Here is a 26,019-nt window from a genome sequence, read left to right as displayed (position 1 = left end):
TCAAAGTGAATTGATTTTGACCTTTTCTTTTCTGCTGCCTCTCTTTTGCCCATCTCGCTGCTAATTAATTTCTACACAAGAGAATCAGCAAGAGCAGTAATAAAACATAAAATTGAAATTGGTTAATGTTGGTTCATAAGGATTTTTGAGAGTACAGACAGTTGTGTAATTTACTATGAGTTTTGTCTGAGTTTTTATTTATTTATTCATACCATCCTGACTCCTGTTATCATGGAGAATAAGAATTGGCAGTTGGATAAAACAAACATTATCTGATAAAAAATTTTTAGAAAATTTGGGATAAATTCAGCTTTAAGGTATTAAGATTTCTCATACCATCTTCTCAAAATTCTAAAGAAAATATGACTGCAAAATTTTATGTGTGCCATCTTTAATATAACCTTTTATGCCCATGTTACTATAAAAATATAAAATAGTCATGCTAGTTTTTCTTTTCACTTATTTAAAATTTTATCTGTGTGTATTTATTAAATTTTATGAGATGGTAATGAATTATAGAAGCTTTTTATAAAATTCTTATAGTTTTGTGATAGCCTGCTAGAACCTAGCTGGTTTTCCTTTCAGTACATTTTTCTTGGTTGCCAATATTGAAGTTTGACGAGGATAAAGAACTAGATGGTTTTTTTGGGTCGGGGATTTCATAAACTTGGCTTGGGGGTATTTGAGGATATTTTAGCTAATCTTAGATAATGAATGCCAATTTTCTTAAAATAATTTTTAAATTGAAAAAAATTAACTTTGGGGGAAACTTTTTTTTTTTGAGGGGGCAGGCTGCTCTATAAGGAGATGAGCTAGCAAAGAGGTCTGACAAATTTGTTCGAAGTAAGATTCCTCCTTAGGAAGATTCCTCTTCCATAGTCATCCATCTTTTTTTTTTTTTTTTTTATTATAACAAATAAGAAATACATCTTCTTGTGAGAGAAATGAGAAATGGGAGAGGTTGAGGTCTGGTTGAGTTCTCTGGATATGAAGAAATAAGGACTCAAGGAGAGAGGGAACCTATACATTGGAATGAAAATGTAGTTGTTTGCTAAATCTTTTCTTTCTAACACATGCTGAATCCCACAAGGTAGGTGGGGGCAGTAAAATAATGAAATAGGACGGAGTCTTCCTTTGAGAATGCTGTGTTTGCTTCATGAGTGGACACTTACCTTCTCCTTTGTGTGAGAGTGTATCAGCGAGGCTCTGATTCGGAGTGTATGAGTGCGTCTGTCTGTTTTAGGCATGGTATATGTGCTTCACTTCCATATTTTCTCTTTTAATCCTCAAAGTCACTTACTGAGGCAGTTGTGGACTACTATTAGGACCATCGATATTTTAAGGTGAGGAAATAAAAGTTCAGAGATGAAGGAATTTGCCCTGGTTAGGAGGTGGACCTAGGATTCCAGTCAAAGTTGCTCATTTCCAACCCATGCTCTTGGTTACCTGCCTGAATTCTTCCCAGTGTGTCCTCATCATATCCTAAGCGGGGAACACTTTACCTTCATGTAATAAAACCATAGAATTTTTACAGTTCAAAGAAATCTTAAAGAACCACACCTTCATTTTATAGGAGAGAGAGAGAAAGAAAAGAAAAAAGAAAAAAAGAAAAGGAGGGAAGGAAGGAGGGAGGGAGGGAGGACAAAAACATTAAGCCCAAAGTTTTAAACAGTCTTTCATTCAGCTAGCCAGTGGGCCAGCAAATATTTCCTGAGTACTCACTGTGTGCCAAGTAGTTTACGAAGAAGTCAAACATAGCCCATGTCTTCTTGGAACCCTGGTGGTCTTTATGCACATATTTGGTGGTGGAGGATTGGCGGGGATCATTAGCAGTATACTTTTGTAGTTATGTAGCGTGGGAGTGTATAGTACAGTACTCTGGGCCATGGGCCCAGAAATCCACTCCTTGGCTCTGAATCCTCTTCCTTAGCAGTGGGACAATGGGCACACTGCTTCGTCTTTTTAAGGTTTTGTTTTGTTTCATCTGTAGAATGGCAATATTAATAACATCCATAGTGTTAGCTTATCGTGAAGATTAAATGAGTTATCACATGTAAAGCATTTAGCAAAGCACCTGGCACTTGGTAAATGCTCAAGAAATACAACTGCTATTATAGATATTTTGCCAATATTAGTAGCGGTGGTGGTATTTCGCCCAAGCAGGAAGACACATTACAAAGATCTGTAATAAAATGTGTGTTATGTTATGATAGCGGAAGGAACACAGAGCTTTGGGAGAACAAAAGAGCCAGAACTCCTAATCCCCAGTTGGTTCCAGGGCAGAGTCAGTCTAATGGAGCACTGCTATTTTCTTTCTCACTCTTTTTTTTTTCTTTTTTAACTCGATAGATTTCTTTATCTTGTCCTAAATCCTAGTGTTTCTGACCTACAGCAGTTTGACAGCAGACATTTATTCAGATCCAGCTGTGTACTAAGCACCGTGTGGATGCTGGAGTGAGATAATAGGACATTACTTTTTACGGGAAGTGTGTGTCTTTGTGTGTGTGTAGCGTCTACACACATGGACACACACCTGCAAACACAGCAATTATAATAGATGATGCTAAATTCACTTAACAGATATATGCAAAGTAGAGCCTAAAGAAGGGAGTCATTGATTCCGTCCAGTTTGAATGTGGAGCAGGGATAATTAGGGTAAGCTTCATGGGCGAGGTGACATTTGTTCTGTGCCTTGAAGGATCACAAGCTTGTTATAATCAAAACACAGGGGAGAACAAATACAGGGGAGAACGTGAAGCAGAAATGCTAAGGCATGAACCAGCATGGCTGGAACTTACAGCATGAGAAAGTAACAGAAGTAGACCTCTACCCTGTAGGTGGGAGTGGCAGAAAGGGAAGCCACGGTGTACTTCTAAGCCAAATCATATTGTTGGGTTTGAATGTTTTTGTTTTGTTTTGTTTTAAAGATTTTAATTATTTATTTGACAGAGAGAGAGGCAGCGAGAGAGGGAACACAAGCAGGGGGGAGTGGGAAAGGGAGAAGCAGGCTTCCCGCTGAGCAGGGAGCCCAATGAGGGGCTTGATCCTAAAATGCTGGGGTCATGACCTGAGCCAAAGGCAAACACTTTAATGGCTGAGCCACCCAGGCGCCCCTGTTGGGTTTGAATGTTAATATCACCCTGGGAGCAATGTGGAGGGTAAGGTGAAGCAGGTGAAATTTGCAATCTCCTGGGTGAGATAGGATGGTGACTGGCTGCTGTGTCAATGAGGAAGGAGGAAGGAGGGAAGGGAACAGTAGGCTCTGGAATTACTAACTAAAGAGAACCACAGGGCTCTAGTGATCAGTTGGTTATAGGGCCCGGGGGTGGGGAACAGTGGTATTTAGGATGATCTGCAGTTCGATTTGGGCAACTGGGTACCATCAACTAGAATAGGAAATAATACATCAAGAGAAGACAGTTCACTTTGAAGCGTAACTTCTAGGTTTATCTGGTATGTAATGACTGGAATATTCCGCAAGGAGCTGGATCACAGGTTTGTTTGGTAGAGATGTATATATTGGAAATTTTGATTCAAAGTCACTTCCGATAGCTAAAACCCTTGGAGTGACTCAGGCGGAAAATATTTATTGGAAAGAGAGGACAGCCTTGAAGAGAACACTGGGGAATACCAAGATAGTGGAGAGAATTGGGTGTCATTAAAATCAGAGGCAAAGTTTCATGGAGGGTGTGGTCTACAGTGTGAAATGCCATGGAGGGGCCAATAATTGGGAGGAGTCAAGATTGCCTTTTGGATTTGGCCATCTGGAGGGTGGGAGTTACCAGTAACCCCTGTCCATTGTTGGGGCTTCTTTGTGGTGAGTTGCAGGGTAGATGGAAGAGATGATGTGGATGGACCCCCTGAGGTCTCCCCCTCGGAAGCGTAGGTCTACCCCCCAGAAGCCTCGGTCTCCCCTTCAGGAGCCTTGGTCTCCCCCTCAGAAGCCTCGGTCTCCCCTCAGAAATCCAAGTCTCCCTCTCAGAAGCCTCGGTCTCCCCCTCAGAAGCCTGGCAGTGGGAGAATGGAGGGAATGCCATCAACATGGAGAGATGATTTTGGCTGTTCTTGGTGGGAGAGGCTTGAACATGCATAGATTCTTGGAGGAAGTGGGTAGAGAGCCAGACAGACTGAAGATAAGAAGAACGTGGGATGACTGGTAGAGCGAAGCCCTGAGACGGGGAAGTTGCCTTTTCCGAAACTCAAGACGTGGGTACAGGTAAGCAGGGGTTCTGAGGAAGGGGTTTGCAGCGATTTATGTCTGGTGACCTCACTTTGCTCTCTTAAGAAAGGTGTGAGGTTATCAGAATTCGGCTGGAGAGTTGAGGCAAGTCAAGGGATGTCTCTAAGATTAATGCGCCCTCGTTTTTTCCCCCATGACTTTCTTGCCTCACCTTGTCTGGCTGGGGTTGGACCCAGCTGGCTGTGCTGGGGCACATTCAGTCTGGAAAGCCTTACTTCTTCATTTTCTCTGTCCTGTTCAGCTTTTCCTCTTTGCTTTATCACACTCGGCATCTAACCTTGACCTCAGCATGAACTCATGGTTGTTAACCCTCCTTTTGTGTTTCTGGTTCATGACACCTCCCAGTTTCTTTTCTCACTGGGTTTATAACCAGTTCACATTCTCTTGTGGCCCCCATTGAAAGTCAGAATCCTGTCTTCCTCATTTGTTTCGACAGATCTTTTGGAGTGCTTCTGCACCAGACCCTGCTGGGTCTGGGACACAGCCGTGCTCTGGGGTGGGAGCCCACTAAACTCGGAAGAGAGGGACATAAAAGAATTTTGAGTTTTAAAGTATTGTGAAGGAAACTAACAAAAGAGCGGAAGATCCTGCCTGAGATTGGATGGCCAGGGAAGGATTGATGCCTCGAGGAGGTGACATTGATGTTGAAACAGAAGGTGAAAACAAGCCAATCACTTGTAGAGGGGAAAAGGGAAATGGTAATTTTTTTCTAGTATTTATCATGTTCCTAATAGACATTTTATGGACGTCCAATTTCATTGGATGCTGTCTGTGAGTAGGTAACTGCCAGGAACTACTTCTTGTGATACACTATTGTCTTTCCCGTGGATACTTCTTTGGTTTCTGAAGGCCCAGTGGCAGACTTGTAACAGATCATCCTTCATGTTAAGGCAGAGAAGGACCACGTTTGTTTGTTGAAGGAAGTTACCTGGAAATGCAGCTGTTACTGAGCACATGGTAACACATTCCGCGTGGGGCAGAAGGGGGGGATGGGATAAAAATATATTCCCTCCACTCGATTGCACTGATGTTCCTGCATTTCCTCCATCCTTCATCCTTTGCCTCAATTCAGGTAATTCTGATTCACTAGCCCATGAAGAAAAGTGTGTGTGTGACTGTGTGTGTGTGTGGCTGGCCGCTGTTATTAGTCATCAGCATTACATGGATTAGTTTAAATGATTTACTGCAAATTTAGTCCCAGAATTACACATTTTGGGGACCAATGTGAAGCTCCCAGCTTTGAGTGTAGGTGGGTGTCACAGTATCTTTGATATCTTTCTCAAAGGGACAGGATAGGAGTTCCAGACTTCTTAGAGGTGAGAAGAGTAGAGGAAGGTACGAAAAGAAAGACTCTGAAATTAAACCTGGCTGATTTCATAATTTTGCCTAGAGTCAGCCTAAGTAGATATATCAAACATTATCTACCAGGGGAAAAAATCTGTTGTTTTCTTGCATGTCTAAGCTTGTACAACTAAGTTCTTGTTTTTCAAAGAAAGATGAAGGGTCTATGGAATTTTTTAGCAGCCTTCAGGAACTTTCCTGAGATGCCCTGGCCAGTACTTTTGAGAAGAGAAATGCACTTACTGAGTGCTTATTTGACCCCTCAAAACAGAGCTTCCCAGTGTCTTTACTCCATGCCAGTCAAGAAATGTTGACATTCACAATCCCGGTGGACTTCTGTGGTGGACTTCAGTTGTCCTGTTCCAAAAATTCTACCACTTTGTTTTTTAAGGGAGCAGTAATAGTGATAGTATCATATAGATAATTTCGGATATATCCTAATTTGAGTTATTGTTAGTAACAAGTTAATAATAATGTGGTGAAACTTGACTGAGAACAACTTCCTGTGTATTTAGACATTTATTACTTTTGTGATTAATTTATCTGACAAACAGTGTCAAGAAGGTTGTGTTTTTGAAAATGATCTTATAGATCTCTAGCCAGCAACATTTTTCATTTGTGCATGGAACGGATGCTCTTTGTAGTTGTCCATCAATGTTTGGTTTGATTTTCCTCCATTATAATTCTTCGTGAGCTCAGAGAAGGCGTCTCTAGTGCTATATGAAATATAAATGATTCCTAGTAAATGGATGGGAATTTAGACTGTCATCTTAATTTAATAACATGTTTACCCACATTTAAAGTATATATACAGATGAAGCTACGTTAAGGACTTATTAACTTGAAATTTATTTCTGTATCTAGTTGAGACATATCCCTGGAACTTAAGGTGGTGCGTTAATTGTAAAAATGTGTCATTCAAACTGTAGCTATTCAGAATTTTATAGTTCTAGGTTCCCCAATGGTCTTCCTGAGATTAAAAGGTATGCAGGCTTTTAAAGGGTCTTGAATTAAGGGAGGTGAAAATAGACTTACTCAGATGCATTGGAATATACACATGCGGTTATTTCTTTGGTAAATGGAACTTGAGCTTTTGTCCTTCGGGAATATTTATTAGCAATTCATTAATTAGGGCACCTTCTCGGAATTACTTTATTAATTTAAATAAGGTTATGGGCCTCCATGAAAAATTGTATTATGCAAAATGTTAACTGAGGCAGCATCTATTAAGAAATGATGAATGTGAAATTCATACAACTGTACAGAATTTATTTTGATCTTATATTTTCATATTAAGCTAAGGAGAAATATCCACTTAAACACATACCTTCAGTTCTCAACTGGTATGTACATATTATTGTATGTAAAGAATTTGCTAATAAATTATTCATAGGCAGTTCAAACGTATCTTTGGGAACTCTGTTAGACGACTTAGCTTTTTAGTGGAACTCCTTTATGTGTAGGGTTCTGTCGATGGTGCCTGGTGCTCCTTGAACGCTTTATAAAGAATTTGATCATTTATTTGGGGATTTTAGTCTAACAGTGCTCTGGCAGACCTGTGGATTCTCTCACCCCATGACCTATAGGTCTTTTCCTTTCTGTCTGCTACTGTGTGTGGACTTCTTTGTTACTAAAATAGCATTCATTCCTTTATTCAATAAACACTGATGTTAGAGAGTGCTAGATGATTGGGATTCTGAGGTGAATAAGGCATTTCTTCTACCTTTGTGATGTGTTCAAGGGTTTTCATGTGCTGCAGCCCCGTAGAGTACCCCACCTCCTAGACACCCCCTTTCGGTCGTCTTGAATCCCAGGTTTTCACTCTTTTAATCCAAAGCTGAACAGTCTTGGTAGAGTTCCAATTAAAACAAAGCATATTGTTCCTTAAATTTTTTCACGGATCGTTTCATTGCTAGAAAAAGCTAGGTGTGGTGTATTTTACCTAAATTGCTTTTAAGGTGTACAATTATTTTGTGAATCACTCACCAAGAAAAAAAATGCTTCCACTAAACACTTATAGTGCTTAGTGTGTTGACTCCATGGTTTTGTAGTCCTTGTCCCAGCATCAGAGATGTTGTAAGGAGAAAATATGAGGGTCTTAGAATTGTCTAAATACATTGTTAAAACTGAGCCAAAAATATAAAAGAGAGGCTTTTCATAGCACGACTATTTGACGGTAATTTGAAAGCTCTGTCTCATTGTGAACCACTGACTTGAGAGATAGCCATTCTTAATATTCTGATGTAGATCCTTTTTATACATGTCCTTCCAGACTTTTACTTACACACAAACACACATTCATCCATTTATAACTGTCTTAAAATAGTTTTTTTTGTTTGTTTTTTAACTAGATCTTGTAACTATTTCCCTGACTCAGTATATTTCAAGATCTTTCCATGTAAATATACATGTCATTAAGTTGCGCTGTGTGGCTCTATTAGAATTTGAATTGCCAAATGCCCATTGTTGGACAATTCGCTTATTTCCAGTCTTCTTCAATATAAATGTCTTTGTACACTTGATATTGTTTATTTAGGATCATTTCCAAAGAGTGGAGTTGCTTTATTAATGGATATATGTAATTTGGAAACAATGGATACATATTGCCTATTGTCCTGTAAGAAAATTGGTATCATTTTGTAAGAGCATGCTAGTTATAGTGTCAGTTTGTACTGTAACTAATGCTATATTGTCATTTTAAAAAGTCTATCAATATGTTAGATGAAAAAGAGTATCTTGTTTTAATTAAAAAAAAAAATACCAGTGAGGTTAAACTTTTTCCCCATTGGGTTATAGATAATTTATTTTTCTTTTGTACAATTCCTATTCCTACTCTTTTACAACTTTTGTTAGGCTTTTCAAATTTTAGTTATTGATTTGATGGAGCTCTTTATATATCAAGGATATCAATCCATTGTTGTCATGTAACAGATATTTGTTTCCTAGGTGCCAACTTGCCTTTTACTTAGTTTATGGTATTCTTTGTTATACTCAAATTTATTAATAAGCACCGTTGTTCATTATGCCTTTCTTATCAAGTTTAGAATCCCTTTCCTAATCCTAAGGTTAAATAAGTATGTATATATACTTATAAACTTAGTATATTACCTATATATTTAGTATTTTAAAAATAGTTATATTAAAGATTTTATTCATATGGAAATGAATGACTTTGGATATATGGTATGAGAAAGGGGTTTACTTTATTTTTTCCAAATTGTTGTCTAGTAGTTCCTAAGAAAGTTTGTTGAATTGCTTTATCTTTTCCTAATATTACAAGTCATCTTTATCATATACTGAATTCTTAGATAAATGTGTGTCTCTTTCTGAGCTTTATATTTTTCTGCTTCTTTTAAATTTTTATTCTGCTCTATTGGTTATTTCTGTACCAGTAGCACATTGTTCAAATTATTATAGTGGTGGCGCATTTTAATAAATGCTAGGCTGCATTTCCTCATTACACTTTATTTTCAAAGTTTCCTAGCTATTTTCAATTTCATTTCAGATTGACTTTTACATTTGTAAAATTCTGGAAAAATTCTATTGGTATTTTGCTTGGGATTGCATTATATCTAATGATTATAGTACTTACTAAATGGAGACAGAACGACATCTTGATAATTTTTTGAAGAATAGTTTAGGGGGTGCCTGGCTGGCTCAGTCGGTGGAGTGTGTGACCCTTGATGTCAGGGTTGTAAGTTTGAGCCCCACGTTGGGTGTGGAGCTGACTTAACAAAAATAAAATCTTAAAAAAAAAAAAAAAGAATAGTTTCATACAGACTACTTAAGGGCCTCCTGTGTGTAAGATCCTTGCTTAGACACTGGAGATAGAGTTGAAAAGATAGGGACCTTCATCTTTTATCCCAATCAACTTTTATAAATGGAGAAAGATTTTAAGTAGGTTGTGTAGTGTAGGCGTATTATAAGATGATTTTGTCAAATTCTCGTATTAGAAATACTGCTCTAGAAGCAAGGGGGGGGCATTTGTGCAGAGAGGAACTGGAGGTAGAGAAAACCCTTCAGAGGCTGTAGATTCTGAAATCCAGGCCAGAGGGGGAATAAGGGTGGATCCTAAGTGTATTTAGAAGTGGAACTGATAGGATACAGGGAATGGATTGGGCGTACAAGGAGAACGGTGTGGAGGGCGGAGTCTGAGGATGATCGCGGTGCTTTGGGCTTGGTCGGCTGGGGGGAAAGTGACGCTATGCCAGAGGCTGATATGCAAGGAGGCACCGATTTCCTAAGGCAGATGTGAGGTTCGGTTCTAAATACAGCTGTCAGGGGCTTGTGAAGCAAGCTAGGTGACGTGTCTGGTTCTCAGGAGAGAGTCCTCTGCCTGGAGGTAGTGCTGGCGGGATTTGTTGCAGTAGCTGAGAAGGCCTGCATCAGAGCCTAGAGGGGAGGAAGCCAGTTCAGAAGAGGAGGTGAGGCCCAGGCGGAGAGGAGAGGCCAGAGGCCAGGAACATTCACTAAAACTGCTAGGGACCACTGGGAGAATGTTGCCGCAGGAGAAAAGGAATAAGAAGCAGCCCAACAGATCAAAGGGTGCTAAGAACCCAAGTAAGATAAAAGATTGAACAGTGTTTTGGATGAATCACTGGAGTTTGTACCTTTTGTTGGGGGAGCTTGGGTGGCATGGTGTCAGCAGAAGTCCCATGGACAGGGGAAGAGGGTATAAAGAGGAGGGGTTTCATTATTATCACCATTATTTTGATATTTCTATCACTGAAGAAACTTCGAAATCCCTCTTAAGGAGAATAAAGACTATAATTGCTTTGCTGTGCTTGTACCTTCAGATCTGTGTTTTTAAATGGAAAATGTCTGTATTTATGCACGGTTGTACTAGGTTCTCGGCAGCATCCTAAATTCTGGGACTGAGTTGATGTATGATAGGAGATGAAATGCCATGCTCACTGCCATTACAGAGCATTTTGCCGTGTGGGAGGGGGTGTTAGACAAACGAGTAATTATACAGTTATTTATAATAGTTGCAATTAGTCCTGTAAAGAACAATTAGATGATACAGGAGAGCTTACAGTACAGGGGGCTGGGGAGGGACCAAAGACGCCTTCCTTGAGTAAGTGAATTTGAGCTGAGATGGGTTTTCCAGGCTGATAGGCCCTGAGGTGAGGCGAAGTTTGCAACCTATAAAACCAGCGAGATGTGAGATGAGATAGGAGAGGCCAGCGGAGACTAAATCTGTCTAGGTTGTAGGTCATTTAAAGGGTTTTGGAGTTTATCCTGAGAGTGATGATAAACCACTGAAACACTTTTAAGAGGGGAGTAACTTGATCCGATCATTAGAATGTAAAGTTCTCGAGGGCAGTGATTTTCCTGTGTGTCCTTTGTCTTTTCTCTGTGTCTAAAACAGTACCTGTTTTAGATGGCTTCGTAGATGGCTCAGGTATTTTTGGATAAATGCTTTTATTTCAGCGAGTGATTAGTTTTGTGTTTAACAAGATCATCCCACCTGTCGTGGGATAAAAGGATCGCAGTGTAGGGTGAAGGGTTTTGCCAGACTAGCTTCTGAGAAAGTCCAGGGGAGCCACGGTGGTGCTTGAGGGTGCTCACGGTGATGGAGAAGCACATTTAGGAGGAAGAATAATTAGATGGTGACCCATGTGCAAGACAAAGACATTCAGGATGTTTTATGTAAGAACAACAGAGTCTTGCAGGGATATCTCTAAATAAACTGTGACTTAACTTATCCCGCCTTCCTCCAAATGATTCTTCCTGCTGTGCTTTGGTTTTGGTTTTTAACATTACCACGAACTTCTAGATTCCTACTCGCTCAAGGTTCAATTTTATTTTACTGCCAAGCTCTGTGAATTTGACATAGACTATAAAAATGTCCCCTGAATCTTGGCTATGTTCTTAAGAGCCACTTCCATGCTGGGTGCCTGTATTATTTCTAGCCTAGACTATTGCAAACCAGAACTCCTGCTCTCTTGCCTTTCTTACCCTATTTATTCTCTGCTCCATGTATATCCATAATATAAGATAGAAATGAGCATACCACTCAACTACCTAAAAACTCTCAGTGCTTTCCCAGTTGCCTATCATGTGAAGTCTAAACTAACAGTACTGGTTGTTTTTTTTTTTTTTAGGAGCCTATTCGATTAAATTCAACAAAGAGTCATTTGAGCTCCTGCTCCTTACTTGTCTGCGATTTAGCCACAGGTACATGCCTGTGTACCTTCATCATTTCCTGCCTTGATTCACTAGCTCTAACCTGGATGTCGGTACCTGATGGCCCTGGCTGTGTGTGCTACGCCCTGCAGCAGCTCCACAAGCCTTCTTAATGGCCCTTCACGTTGGCCATAAGACAGGTCTTACTGGAGGAAAATTGTCCACACTTAAAAATTGTGAAATGTTTGGATCACTTATTATTTAATGATTTTTTCCCACTTTCTGGAATAATCTGCAGTTTGGCAGCAGGGTGTTCTGTAGATACGTATGTTCAGTTTATGGGCCCTTGGTGGTGCCTGTGTCTTTCTCTGCTCCTTACATAAGCAGGAGTTACTTTTCGGTGCATTTGGGTGATTTGGTTTTTCCTGAAGTATTTTTATCACAGTCATTCGGCGAACATTTGGTGGCTGCCTGTGCCAGGGGGTTCAAGCTCTTCTCAAATAGGAGACTCTTTTTTTTTTTTTCCCCAAAGGAAATCTTCCATAGAACACTTGTGCATAAAGCCCCTCAGTGTGAAATGGTGCTGGCTCAAGTGGGGTAGCTAAACCTGGGCTGCATGATAGCCACGTGGTGGCCTCCAGGAAGCGGTTCTTAGACTTGGCAGCAGGAGTCACAGGAGTAAAGGTGGTGACAGCTGTGGGACAGATGACATTTCTAAGGAATTAACATGTGGAGGTAATGCCTAGAGTCCCCCCATATTCACATGACCAGTGGTCCTTTTCATACTTCAGGAAATTAGTAATTGAGTTTTCCAGCAAGAACCACCATTTGGGTACTTGTTCATGGTTATCGTGCTTTTTCTTGGTGGTCTTTGTCATCTTTGTCAAAAAGTGAGCAGAGTGGTTGAGACTATTTCTTGCTTCTGCTACTTAGCATTTTCCCCTCCGTTTAAATGGGTGTGTGCTTCCAGTGTGTATCTCGTCTGCCTTACTCATCCTTTGTCCACCCTACGTAACCATAGTTCCTGATACGTCTCTGGCTGTTTTGTCAGCAACTAGCTTTGCTTTCTAACTTGTTTACTTTCTTCATTTGTCCAACAAGTCAAATGCCTACTATGTCAAGCACTCTTCTTAATGCCACGGAGGCTGGAGTTAACAAACAGGTAGAAATTTCTGCATTCTCAAAGCTGACACTGTGGTTGGGGAGACACTCAGAACCAGGAGAAATACGTCAAGTACTAGCTAGATAAATGCTCGGGAGGAAGGGAAGGGAAATTCCCATTGTTGGCCCCATAAGGACGTGACCCAAGCATTACTGAAACCATTTTTTCTAGAAATAGAGATAGATTAGTATGGATTCACTTCATTCTTTTGCCTGTCTTCCATGTTAACCCAAGTTCATGCTTTTTAAAGACATGAAGTTGGTCTTCAGGCTGTCCTCTCTGATTCCAGATTAGCTGCTGGCCCAGCCACCGACTGGCTCATTCCAGGCCTGAATCCTTGGCCTTGTTCTCATTCGTGCAGTGCCTCCAAGTGTTTACTAATTTCCTGTCTTCCTCTCCCTCTCTTTGAGAGCTGAGAGCTCACTTGTCTTAGTCATTGGGTTTTAAGCTATTGTTTTTTTCTACCCTTAACCACCAAATGAAATCCCGTGCAAAAGCCCAATTTATTAAACAAGTAAAAGATCTGAATGGGATTGAAGGTGTTTAGGATGAAGCCAAAGGCCCTCCTCATCCCTGCTCCTTCAGTCTGCACTGTCATCTCTAGGGACTCCTGCCATGGAGCCATGATGCTAGTATGGCGCTGTGGTTTTGTCATGACAGAAGCATTCAGGGCCGAGTTCTCTAATAGGGCAGCCACGTAGCCACAGCTGTTGAACTCTTGAATGTGGCTAGTGTGACTGAGGAACTAAATTTTAAATTTTGTTTAACTTTAATTAATTAAAATTTACACGGTCATAGGTGGCCAGTACAGTAATTATTGGAAGATGAAGTTCTAGTATGATGCTAACTCTCAATTTAACATTTATGGAATGTGTCTTTATTTCAGTTTTCTAGATCATGTATAAAAGAACATTAGTTTTAGATGATCATGAACTCTGAGAAGGCCTGGAATGAGTTCTGGCTTGTAATCTTGGACAGATTGTCCAACCCCTCTAGGCCTCGGTTCCTTTTTATAAGATGGGCAATTTTGTAGTACCTCTTCATAGTGAGATTTAAACAGAGACAAAGCATGCAGAGTTTTTGGTACAGTGCCCGATGCCCGATTCTAGGTGACTTATCCTAATTAGTTGGTCTTTGTGTGTGCATTTTTTTGCTTGTAAAAATAAAACATTCTTATGTAGAACATTTAAATAAAAGAAAATAGTGAGAAATTAAAAATAATGTGTAATCCCACCATCCATAGACAAGCAATAGAAAAACTTGTGGAATGTAGGAAAAAATAGTGTTTTTGGTGCATAATACGCTTTTCTCTTCGTTTCGAATGTGCATATGTATGATTGCACAATTACTGTAAAAAAGGGAGCTTTTGGTGACTGTGGGTTATATGTATATAAATTGCCTTACATAGCCTTTTTAAAAATATTATATAAAAGGCCTTTAGAGAATATGTTGTGATTACTGAAAGGCTGGTGAATTCAATAATTTACTGGTGTTTTTTTAGATTTATCTTTGGTGATTAAATGTTTTTAGAATATAGACATTCTTTTTAGAATTCTTTTAGGATGATAGAACAAAGATGGAGATGATTTTAAGTTAAATTTATCATGTCTCTTTGAAGTTCGGGAGTCTCAAAGTTGTGACTATAGACATCCCTTATGACATTATAGCAATATGTATTCATTTAAAATACTAAACATATCGAGCACCTTCTGTGTATCAGGTACTGTGCAGAGTGCTGAGACTATAAAAACAAGTAAGATGTCATAAGTATCCTTGAATAAATTATGATCTAGGGGGAGAGACTGACTTGGTTCTCAATACAGTGCCGTCAGTACTACAAGAGGGATCTAGACAGCGTAGTAAGGGGCGAGCATTTAGAGAGCTGCATTAGTTCAGTATTGAGTTCAGAGTTCAGAGGTGGGGGTGGGGGTGGAAGGGAGAAGTGAAGATGAGTCTGGAGCAGTTATAGGAATCAGATGGGTCCCAGAGGTCTTTGAATGCCCTGTTAAGACACATGGACTTTATGCTTAACAGTATAAAAGCTCTTTGAAGATACTAAGAAGAGAGGGGTTAAGATGGAGGAGTAAGATCTCTGATCACATCTGTGACATATGTGGTGAAATGACCTTGCGATTCGGAGCGTGGAACAGAGATGAATAGTACAGGGCAGGGAGACCGTTCAGTGGGCTGTTGATTAGACCACGTGAGCGATGATGGACGAGGAGGATTTGAATCCAGGCTGTGGAAGGGAATAGCCCTCTGGATGTTTGGATGTAGAACTTGGGAGAGGTGGTAGGACTAGAAGTATAGGTATAAGTCATCCACAGAAGGTCCATGGAGTGACCACCACCACAGAAATGAAGTCACTAAGGAAAAGGCGTAGAGTGAAAATTTGAAGAGGAACCATGAAGGAACGTTGGGGGAGACACCAGGGGTTATCACAGAGGTAGAGAAAGGTGAGCCATAGAAGAGACTGATGAGGAGCAGCCAGGAAGGCCTGAGAAAAATGAGAGCGTTGGAATTGTGGACTCCTGGGGGCCATAGTGTTTCAAAAGGGAGGAGGTGGTGAAAGAAAGAGCGTCGGATGCTACAAAGATGTCAGGTAAAGGACCCAGTGTTTGTTGGATTAATAAGGAAGAGATAATTGAAGAGTTCCAGTGGGAGTTAGGAGGCGATCTTGATGCTACTCCAGTGTTATTTTAGTCTGAATTCTTTGGTTTCACGTGAAAAGTAACTGGAACTAGGTTCTAGGCAACGGAGGGATTGACGGACTAGAATCTGTAGCCGGTTTGGAAGATCACACTGTAGGAATTTTAGAGATGCACCTAGCCCGGAGGATTGGTAGAATGCAGAATTTTATTCTTCAGGATAATCTCTTGCCATTTCTCATCATTTCTTTCTGCCTGTTAGTTGCCTTATTTTTCATGAAATACCTGCTTTCTAGACATGGAGGGCAGTAGACAGTGCAGTTTTCTACCTCTGGAGTGGGATCGTTATTCTTCCTTCAAATCTGTAGGTAAAAATGTTAGAGAGTGACTGCTTTTGCCCATCTTGGTTGAGGTGCTGTGCCTGAGCCAGCTGCTGGTATCTCGGTACAGGTCATGAAAGAACATGGTGACTCCTATGGTAGTAAAGAGTTGAGTGGGTATGGCAGGTCTGAGTATGGGGAGGGAAACTTTTAGGCAGACAGTCTCGTTGACATCCCCTGGAAGTACAGGAAAGATGGAGTGGGAAATGAGGAGGAAGCAAAAGTGAGTGTAGAGTACTCTTTTAGCCTGGGCTATGAAAGTGAGTGTTTTGATGGTAACTAAACAGGGACAAGTGGACATTGGTGGGGTTATTGCATCACCAAATCGTTGGTGGAGATTTAGTGATGAGGGTTGAAAATGTTTTTGTAAACAAGAGGTGGATGTTAATTGTCATGTTTGTGGGAAAAGGTTTCTATGCAGACACATTCTTGTGGACATAGATATTTATGTGAACAGAGGAAGTCTGGTTATAATCACCAATTTCAAAATAATCGTGTGGTCCCTTTATTGTCAGATTTATGTTCTCTGGGTAGTCTTCTTTGTGTTTGAAATGAACATAAGCCATATCTGTAGAAAGAAACCAGAGAATATTAGATTTTGCAAAAGATCCCTGAGGTCGTATAATCTAAGATACTTAATTTTATGGGTATGAAAAGTAGACTCTAAAAAAGTAAAGTGAAGGAATCACAGATATAGCAGTGCCTATCAGAAGAAGAGAGTCTGTTTCTTCCTTGGGTCTCTGATTAGATAGTGGGGAAGTCTTTCCTAAAACTTCTTCCATAGACCTCCTTCATGACCCCTTGTACAGAATTGGAGCACAGCCCTTACTTCTGAAACCTGGTGCTGATAAAGGGGAATGTGACAACCTGATTAAAAGAAGAAGGATCTGCTCCCCAAGAATTGTGCACCTGAGCCAAATCAGGACTTTCCAGCAAGAAAGAAATGGAACACCAGCACAAAAAGAGAGGCAGAAAAGGCAGGGAGTGCCAAGGTGCCCTGTACAGAGAGAGCATAGACGTGGGGGAAGGACATTGGAAGTAAAGCCATGAGTGGATCACAGAGCCGCGGGCACAAGAGAATGGAGATCACACGTGTTGGTGCCTGACATGAGTAGGCACGTGCCAGGGTCCTGATGAGGCAGAAAGGATGTATCCCTATTCTTATGAGGAACTGAGGCTCCAGGTAACTTGCCGGAGGACCCACTGCTAAGGGTTGAGTCTACATTTGAAAGCAAGTACTCTCTTAACTGGGGAGTTCATCTGTTATTCCAAATAGTCTTCCATTGTATCATTCCATCATGCGTGAAATGTTAGCATTTGACTTTTATTCTCAGGTGTTATTCAAGGGTTCTGAGCAGGAGTGAGCATTCCAGGAGTGCTCAGCGGGGAAGTGAGATGGCAGCCTTGGGAAGGCTGGATGGCCACCATTCCGGTCTGCAGACAGTTTCCTGGAATGTCTCACACCCAGACAGTGGAGTCACTAAATGATTCTGTTGTCAGGCCTGCATTTGTTGTATTTTCCGTAAAAATAAAGATCAAATTCTGTACCCAGTTTTGTGCCTCCCTAGCTGCCGCCTCCTTTCCGGTAGTAGTACTCGAGTTCCTCTTGGGCTACTCCCCTTTATTGAACATCTTGCTGCATAGCTGGCGCTGACTCAGACCAGACTAATTCTGCATTAACTGCTTAATTCGCCAAGAGGTTTCTCAATCCATAACATGTCCTGGACGTAGCTGCTGCTTCTATTCTAATTGCCATGAACTCGGAGAGAGAACGATGTTCTCTCTACCAACCCTGAACTTCCTATTTACACGAATCATCTCTAGAATAGTTTGTAAACAAGGAAAATTTAGAATGCCTAGTCTTCATACCTTAAAAACACATCTGGAACTGTTTGAACTAACTAAAAGTAGAATAAGGGCTATGGTAGATTATGCCATACCTTTTCTTTTTACTTAAAAAAAGAAAACAGGAAATGGAAACCGTACCACTCCTAGAAGGCCTCGACACTGAATTGGATATTGAAATGGTATCAGTAATGTATTTATATATGCCACATTTTCTTCCATGTTTCAGCCTCCTTTGGTACATATGTGTTGGATATTTGCCAGGTGAGTTGAAATGTTACCACATAGAGGAGATTTTTATTTAGAAGTGGTGTGAATCGTTAAGGTAGAGGTAAAGTCAGTCTTTTTGATTATACATACCTTCCTGCTCTAATAGAGATTGTTTTTCTTTTTTTTTTATCATTTTGTGTCAGTTTTTCAATAAATGTCAGCATTCCCCTGCAGCAACTAAAAATAGAAATTACGTCTAAGAACAGTGTAATTTTCATAAACTTAAAAAATTACATAAGAAATAGTCTAACTTAATATTGGTTTTACTGTATCCTCTAATTTGAAGTGGAGTGAAATACTTCTGTGGTCGAATCATAGCTCTTTTGCTGTTTGCTATAAAAGTTTCAAGAATATATATTTCAAAAAATTTTTTTTTAAAGTAATCCAAAACAAATGCAACAGAACTCAACATTCTTGAAACACATTTTCTGAATTTATCTTAAATCTCTCCACTCCAGAGGGTTTGTGTGTGTGTGTACGGGTTAGGCCTGGCTGGTTCCTTCCCCATCGATCCCCATCCTGGATTGATTGCACTGAACAGCCCAGAATGAGTTACATATGGTCCCACTTTGTCTAAGTTTGTGGGACCTCTGGGTTGGAACTCCATTTGATCAGTGAAGCTAACCATCACAGAAATCTGGCTAAAGTCAAAATCCTAGATATATACACATATGCATATATTCCAGTGAGAATGGATATATTCCTGTTAGAAGCAGTGGTGTTTTTTGCTATTTATTGGCTCAGTGGTTACTGTTCTTAAAGTATCGGTGTCATTTCAAAGATCTTAAAAAAAAAATCACTCATCTCCCTTTTATTGTTGTTGTTGTTACTATTATTAACATCATCTTAAGTTTGAAGAGGAAACCCCACTGTCAGTTTTATAGTTCCTTTCCTTTTTTCTTAGCATCGGCGAACAGAGTAGAGGAACACAGGGATTAAGATACGTATTCCAGTTTAGGGGCGCCTGGGTGGCGCAGCCATTAAGTGTCTGCCTTCGGCTCAGGGCGTGATCCCGGCGTTATGGGATCGAGCCCCACATCAGGCTCTTCTGCTAGGAGCCTGCTTCTTCCTCTCCCACTCCCCCTGCTTGTGTTCCCTCTCTCGCTGGCTGTCTCTCTGTCAAATAAATAAAATCTTTAAAAAAAAAAAAAAAAGATACGTATTCCAGTTTAAGTTTTTGCTCAGGAGGTCCATCGAGGCAAGTCTGGTGTAGGGGCCGTGCCCACGGAGGCTCAGCATTTTTGGGGGTAGACGAAGCCATCCCGAGGACCTCTCTCTTCACGTAGGCTCTTTTCTCCCTGTGTTGGTCTTTTCTCTCTTCTCTTTTCCTTCCGTTGCTTTATTTATTTATTTTTGCATTATTCCCATTTCCCCTTCCCCCCTCCTGCTCTTCCTTTCTCTGTCTGTGCAACCACGTGCTTCAAATCTGTGTATCTGGACTGCCTTCTCTCACAGTTCAGCGTGAGTGTTAGCAGAATGAAAACCAGATGGACCAGCAGTTCCCACTGTTATCTCCCAGCCGACTCTGGCAAGCCTCCCTCTATCCCTCCTTCCTTGGCATGACAGAAATATTTGCCTTTATTTAGGGAGACTTGTATTTGCTGCCGTACCTCTACGTAGCCTCAGCTGCAACATAAGCGGAAAGCTATTTATTCCCTTGTTGCTGAGGTTGGTTGAGGTGAGTAGACTGTGCAGGGATTTTAACTGTTGAAGAAGCGGTTTTAAACCTGCCTAACTTCTGTATTTTTCTAGAATAAGGGATTTACTGATTCTGGGTGTTAAATGCTCTGGAATTGCCATACGAAGATGAGTTTTGAACAGGAAGATAAAGGTAGAGATGCTCTCCATGGTGTGTTTTTACCGTCATTTCACTCAGAACACGTATTTACTGAAGAGGGACGTTCGTTGTTTCTCAGCCAGCAGTCGAGATTAAGAATTAGAGACCCGGCTACTAGGTTATCAAAATGCTGTTCTTAGAAGGATGATTATGTTTTTACTCTTCTGTCACAGTTTCCCTCAGACGGTATCAACATTATTTCAGCTTTAAGATGTTATGTTCTGTTGCTACCCAAGTCTTACGAATCGGCTCTGAATAAAGGTGTGAGCTGGGTTTGGAATTGCCTTAGTAGTAGTTTGGATTTTTCATTTTTCAAATAGAGACTTTGAAGTAATTTTTGAGAATTTCTCCCTATGGTTATCATAAGGTTTTAGAAGACTCATTCTTGATCAGTCGTCTGTGTTACTTTTCAAATCGTCCAAACGGGAAATATCTGCACCTGAGACTGTAAGAGGCGCCTCAGACATTTTGGGGGGTGGGGGTGGGGGTGCACACGCATGCACAGGCACACAGTGATTGCAGAAAATTGGATCTGAAGAAACAAATGAAACCTTTTTTGCTAGAGATCTGTCGCTTTGATAAATAGATTTGAGAAAAAAAAACAGCTCGAAATTTCAAAGGAAAGAATCTATTTAGTAGAAAACAGTCCTGAAGCTCAAATGTTCATTACTGGGTAATCAGGAGATTTCGCCATATCTGTCACATACTCATGAAAAGATACAGGGAGGGCCTTTAGTTCTTTTTAGTTCTCAGTTTGGAAACTTTTCCATTCTCATTCTGAGTGAGATTATTAATTGAAGTATTGGTCTCATGTTTTTAAGACGGTGGGTTGTAAACTCACAAATTCTGAGTAAATTAGTTTACCTTCATTGTGTAAAAGACAGCATTTACGTAGTGGTGATTTTTCAAACGGGGCAGAGCGACACTGAAGTGAGAAGTGTACCTGGGAGACATAACCCGCTTCACCTAACAGGCCAGAAAGTAAGCGCGAAGAGGGAATGGCAGGTGTTACGAAAAAATCATTGCAAAATGTTGGCTCCTAGGCATATCTCACCTGCATAACAGAGCTGCAGATTTGTGTCGTTTCTGAGCTAAAGGGTTTCTTACCATTCTACTTCCCCATCTATTTTTTAGCTGTTGCTAATGTTGGCTTCAGCTTGCAGTGAAGTTGTGCTGTTGCATATAACACTACCACGGTAGCATCTGCCCAAGCCAGAAATAACAATAGGATGTAAAATAACCCAGTTACAAATGAGGTCCTGCCATCTGTGCTACACCTTCTTAAGTGGGGTTTGGATGATAAAGTCCTGATTTAAACTTCAGTAGATAAGCCTACTTTATTGATAGGAGGTGTCAGAGTTCTTCTGTTCACTTGCTTGTAAAAAAGATGAACCCCACTTAAAAAAAACAAAACAAAACAACGAAGGTGCTTAAGGAGGAAAATAACCTGTTCATGGTGGCGTCCTCCAGATCGGACTGAGAAGCACTCCACGATGCCAGACTCACCTGTGGATGTGAAGACCCCGTCTAGGCTGACTCCTCCCACCATGCCCCCTCCCCCCACAACTCAAGGAGCTCCGAGAACCAGTTCATTTACACCGACGACTTGTGAGTAGGCATTTCTGCATTTCCTGTTTACATTTTGAAGTCTAATTTTTTTTCCTGCAAATAAAAATTAAGGGAAAATAAGATCCAGCATCAATGTGTTACACAGAAGTGCAGCACCCCTCCCCCAACCCCCTCCAAATCGTTCAGTTGCTGGTTGAGTAGCTGTTGAGCCTTTGCAGACATATAGCATCTTGGGTATAGTTTGTATGACCGCCAATATTTGCCTGCCTTTTCATTTCTGCCTCACAGTTGTAGTCTGCTTTGATTTCAGCGGTGAAGAATACTGCATTCATTGGGTCTGCGACTCCATTTGTTATCACCGTTAACTTTCAGTTGACTTAACATGTAGCTCCTTATTTTAGTTTGTGCGTTTTGACTTGGCACATGTTAATACCCTACAGTTATTTCCAGGTCACTTCTGATCTTCTAATACCACTTTCTTCTGTTATTTACAAATAATAGTAAAACCTAGCGTCCTTAAGTTAGAAGGGCTATTGCTCTAGGCAACAGTCACGTACAGAAAACTTCCTGAAAAAAGCAGCATCTTTCTGGTCCCGAACCTGTCAGATATTGATTAAACCTTTCCTCCCTTCCAGCTCGGCTCAGGCCTTGTGTTCGGAGTCAGGGATGTGTATTGCTTTTTGTGTTGTCCCAGGAAGGGACAGAACATTCTGACCGAACAGCAACTTCTCTTCCTTTCCTGTATATTCCAGTAGGGGTAGTGGATAGCTTTGTTTTCAGTCAATCTCAGGATCCTGGTTAAAATGGTCATAGAGGATTTGTGAAACTAATAAATGCTATCGGTTGCAGATAATACTATTTACAGACCACGTGCCATGAAGTCTATATGAATGAAAAATAACTAACAGGCAAAAACAGATAGATCCCTGGGATTAGAAGGGATTGGCTGAATACACAGCCCAGGCTGTTTATGCAGCGTCGCTCTGCCATTTAAAAGACCTTTCCAAACGTGGAAGGAGCAGGAGGCTGCAGCGGTGCCGAGTTATAACCCTGTCATCTTGTATTTGGTTTGCTGTTACCCAGAGCCACAGGGGTAGGCAGATGTCTCCTGTGAGAGGAGCAATCATTCCATGACAGGTTGCTTTGGCGCTCATTTGGGACAAGGGACCATTTCATTATCTTGAAACTTTTAATAATAATAGAGTACTTAAGACATCCTCAAACCCCTGTTGATAATCTGTCAAAATGATATTAAAAAGATGGGTTTGCTAAAGATGAGTTTGTCGAATTAATTGATTTATTATGATAAAATCATATTTTCAACATTTTCTTTAGTGAGAAATGTCTCAGATTTTCTAGTCTTGTTCTTACGAATTATCTTGATGTTCAAATACATTTTATCGGAAATGAAGTTATCACATTACCACCAATCCATGCTATTAGTTGGAATGAGATGTCCCTTTTCGATGTCTTGAAATAACTCTTTGATAATTACCATATCCATTTGGCTTCTTATGTAAAATTTGCATTTTCCCTAAAGAAGTGGTTCAGAAATATGAGGGGGAGAAAATAGCCTTCTAATTGGGTGGTATAAGGTTAAAACTTGAAAGTCTTATTTCTATAAACACAGCTGTCAGTTGTGTGTACAAAACATGATTAAAAATGTTCAGTGATAAATTTAGTCTCCACCAAATGTACACTTTCTCCGGGGGAACAGTTGAGACAGGAATGGTCCCGTTATATTGATGTAAGCCTGTGACAAAAGGCTGACATCCCAGCGCTGTTTGTTGTGTGTTTGAAACATCTCAGGTGGTTGGCATATGTGCACATGGGAGGCAGGGCTGTCCCCGTGTTACAGCCGACCCCCATGTATTACCAGCTTCTGTGTAGAAGACCCTCATGCAGGGTGAGCAGTTAGACCCATTTACTTACACAGTCCCCGAACCTGTGGAAATCCTGTGACGCCAAAGCATTTTATAGCAAAGTCCCAACAGTGGTTAAATCACAACATCCACCCGATTTAAAGGGAATGAAGCTTGGTTATGATTTCCTTGTGCATATTCCCTGTAACTTTATTTATTTATTTTTTCTTTCTGATTTTGTGCTCCTGACAGTAACTAATGGCACGAGCCATTCACCCACAGCCTTGAATGGCGCCCCCTCGCCGCCCAATGGCTTTAGCAATGGGCCTTCCTCTTCTTCCTCTTCTTCTCTGGCTAATCAGCAGCTGCCCCCAGCCTGCGGGGCCAGGCAGCTCAGTAAGCTGAAACGGTTCCTTACGACCCTGCAGCAGTTTGGCAATGACATTTCTCCAGAGATAGGAGAGCGAGTCCGCACCCTCGTACTAGGACTGGTGGTAAGCAAACGGAAATGAGCCCAGTTGTCTGGGGTAAGGGATAGTGTGCGTGGGAGATTCAGAATGCAGACTGTTCTCCCGGGTGTTTTGGTCTAATATATGCTACACCTGGAGATTGCATGTAAGTCTGAGAATTCTGTAGTAACAGGGTTCTCAAGCATGTGTTATGTATGGACCCCCACCGTGGTTTCTTTTACTATTTGACTAATGAAGATAAGGTTCTACAAATTTATTATTTTCTTAGCCATTAATGTGTGTGTGTGTGTGTGTGTGTGTAAAATTCCATAGGTATAACCTCTTGGCATGACTAGTGGCTTTCCACAATGACAAAATGTTTTTGTTATGTTAATGATTCACTTAATCTAATTGGGTGCTCATTTTGACCTAGTTGCTTTGAGAGATTATAATCAGTCTACATGAACAAGGATTTATAACCAGGAATACATTCTTCTCTATGTGTTTTCATTTTTGAGGCTAATAACATTTTTAAAAATTTTTATTGTGGTAAAATCTACATAACATAAAATTGACCATTTTAACTGTTCCCAAGCGGATGGTTCAGTGGCATTAACTGCATTCACATTGTTGTGTAACTGTCCCCACCATCGGTCTTCAGAACTTTTTCATCATCCCAAACTGAAACTCTGTACCCATTAAACAATAATGTCCCAATTTCCCCTCCCCCAACCCCTCCTAACCACTAATTGTTAAAAAGAAAAAAAAACACAATCCTTTGTTATAGGTAGAATTACTTAAACCATTAGTTTGAAAACAGAAGTGTTGATTTTTGGCACATGAGTCTATATTCTGCACATTATCACACTGGACATGAGAACATATATCATTTTGGGGGGGTCCTCCATCACTTTTACACATACTGTGATTTTCTATATAAGTGGAGGATTTTTATTTAGGAAGGCAGTTTTCCCATAGCAAACCGAGTCATGGAGAAGCTGTGAGTCACATATTCAGCCCTTATGGCAGAACTCAAATTCAGGTGACAGGCGCCAGTTTCCTTTCTCTTGAAATAGATCATTCATTTTTGTGATGTGGATGTATCATGGGCAAAGCCGTACTAGTTGCGTTTTTGCAAAAGAAGCCCCAGAATTAAAGCCTGGGTGAGAGTCTAGTGCAGTAGACATGCTTCAGATCACAATAACTCACATTTGACAGAGATTTTGCAATTCACTTTTTTTAACTCTTACCTCCCTCCATTCTGCATTCTTAAGAACAAAAAGCTGTTGCGTTTCCCACAATTTGCCAGCTCCACCTTGCTCTTCCAGGACAGGAACTGTGTCAGCATACTGCAGTTAATTTTGTCAATCACTTATCTTTTCCTTTTTATTCATTCTTGAGTTTTGCATAATAGGCTTTGCAACTCACAAATAAATTAAACCTAAAAGCCACGGAATAAATCCAAAGCAGTGATTGTGTTACATAAATGGTGAATATGTTCTTTGTAACAAAAAATGGTTTTTTGAAAACTGTTTTATAAATATGATATGGTCTCCAAGAGTGGTTTCCATAACTTCAGTTGCAGAAAAATTTGGTAACTTTAAGTCAATTTCCCACATATTAAAAGTGGCATACTTTTGAGTGCAATACTTTTTTTAAGATACGTATTTATCTAAAAACTTTAAGAAGATAAGTTAGGGGAAGGCATTAATTAATAGTGCTTTACATGTAATAGGCAGGCAGGGAAAATTTTTCAAAAGTGAATGGAGAATGGATTTTATAAAAAATTTTGTTATTTGAATGTAGTCGACACAATATTACATTAGTTTCAGGTGTACAACATAATGATTCAACTTCTATATGTTATGCTCTGCTCACCCTAAGTGTAGCTACCATCTACCACCATACAACACTGTTACAATATTATTAACTATGTTCCCTATGCTGTGCCTTTTATTCCTGTGACTTCTTCATTCCATAACTGGAAACCTGTATCTCCCACACCCCTCTTCACCCAGTTGCCCATTTCCCCCACCCCTTCCTTTTTGGCAACCAGCAATTTGTTTAATAGAGAACAGATCTTTCTTTCTTTCTTTCTTTCTTTCTTTCTTTCTTTCTTTCTTTCTTTCTTCCTTCCTTCCTTCCTTCCTTCCTTCCTTCCTTCCTTCCTTTCTTTCTTTCTTTTTCTTTCTTTCTTGGAGCATCTGACTGCAGGCTTTTATGCATGCCATTTTATTTAAATCTTGGGACTATCCTTAGGGGTAGTGATTTTATACACCTTTTACAC

At 40.4% G+C, this 26,019-nt stretch overlaps 1 protein-coding gene across 7 annotated transcripts in view; it reads left to right on the top strand.

The window, feature by feature from the left end:
- The window catches only part of RUNX1T1 (RUNX1 partner transcriptional co-repressor 1), a 134,806-nt gene that overhangs the window by 57,635 nt on the left and 51,152 nt on the right, over positions 1–26,019 (top strand). For all 7 annotated transcript variants that reach the window (XM_026495761.4, XM_057307737.1, XM_048212458.2 and 4 more), the window contains 2 exons: positions 21,323–21,460; positions 23,536–23,777. In XM_026495761.4, coding sequence (XP_026351546.1) covers positions 21,323–21,460; positions 23,536–23,777 — 380 coding nt within the window. The remainder of the gene's footprint in view (positions 1–21,322; positions 21,461–23,535; positions 23,778–26,019) is intronic.

Source organism: Ursus arctos, unplaced genomic scaffold (assembly GCF_023065955.2).
Source record: "Ursus arctos isolate Adak ecotype North America unplaced genomic scaffold, UrsArc2.0 scaffold_6, whole genome shotgun sequence".
Lineage (NCBI taxonomy): Eukaryota > Metazoa > Chordata > Mammalia > Carnivora > Ursidae > Ursus > Ursus arctos.
The sequence above is the reverse complement of the archived record's forward strand: the minus strand, read 5'-3'. Positions and strand labels throughout refer to the sequence as shown.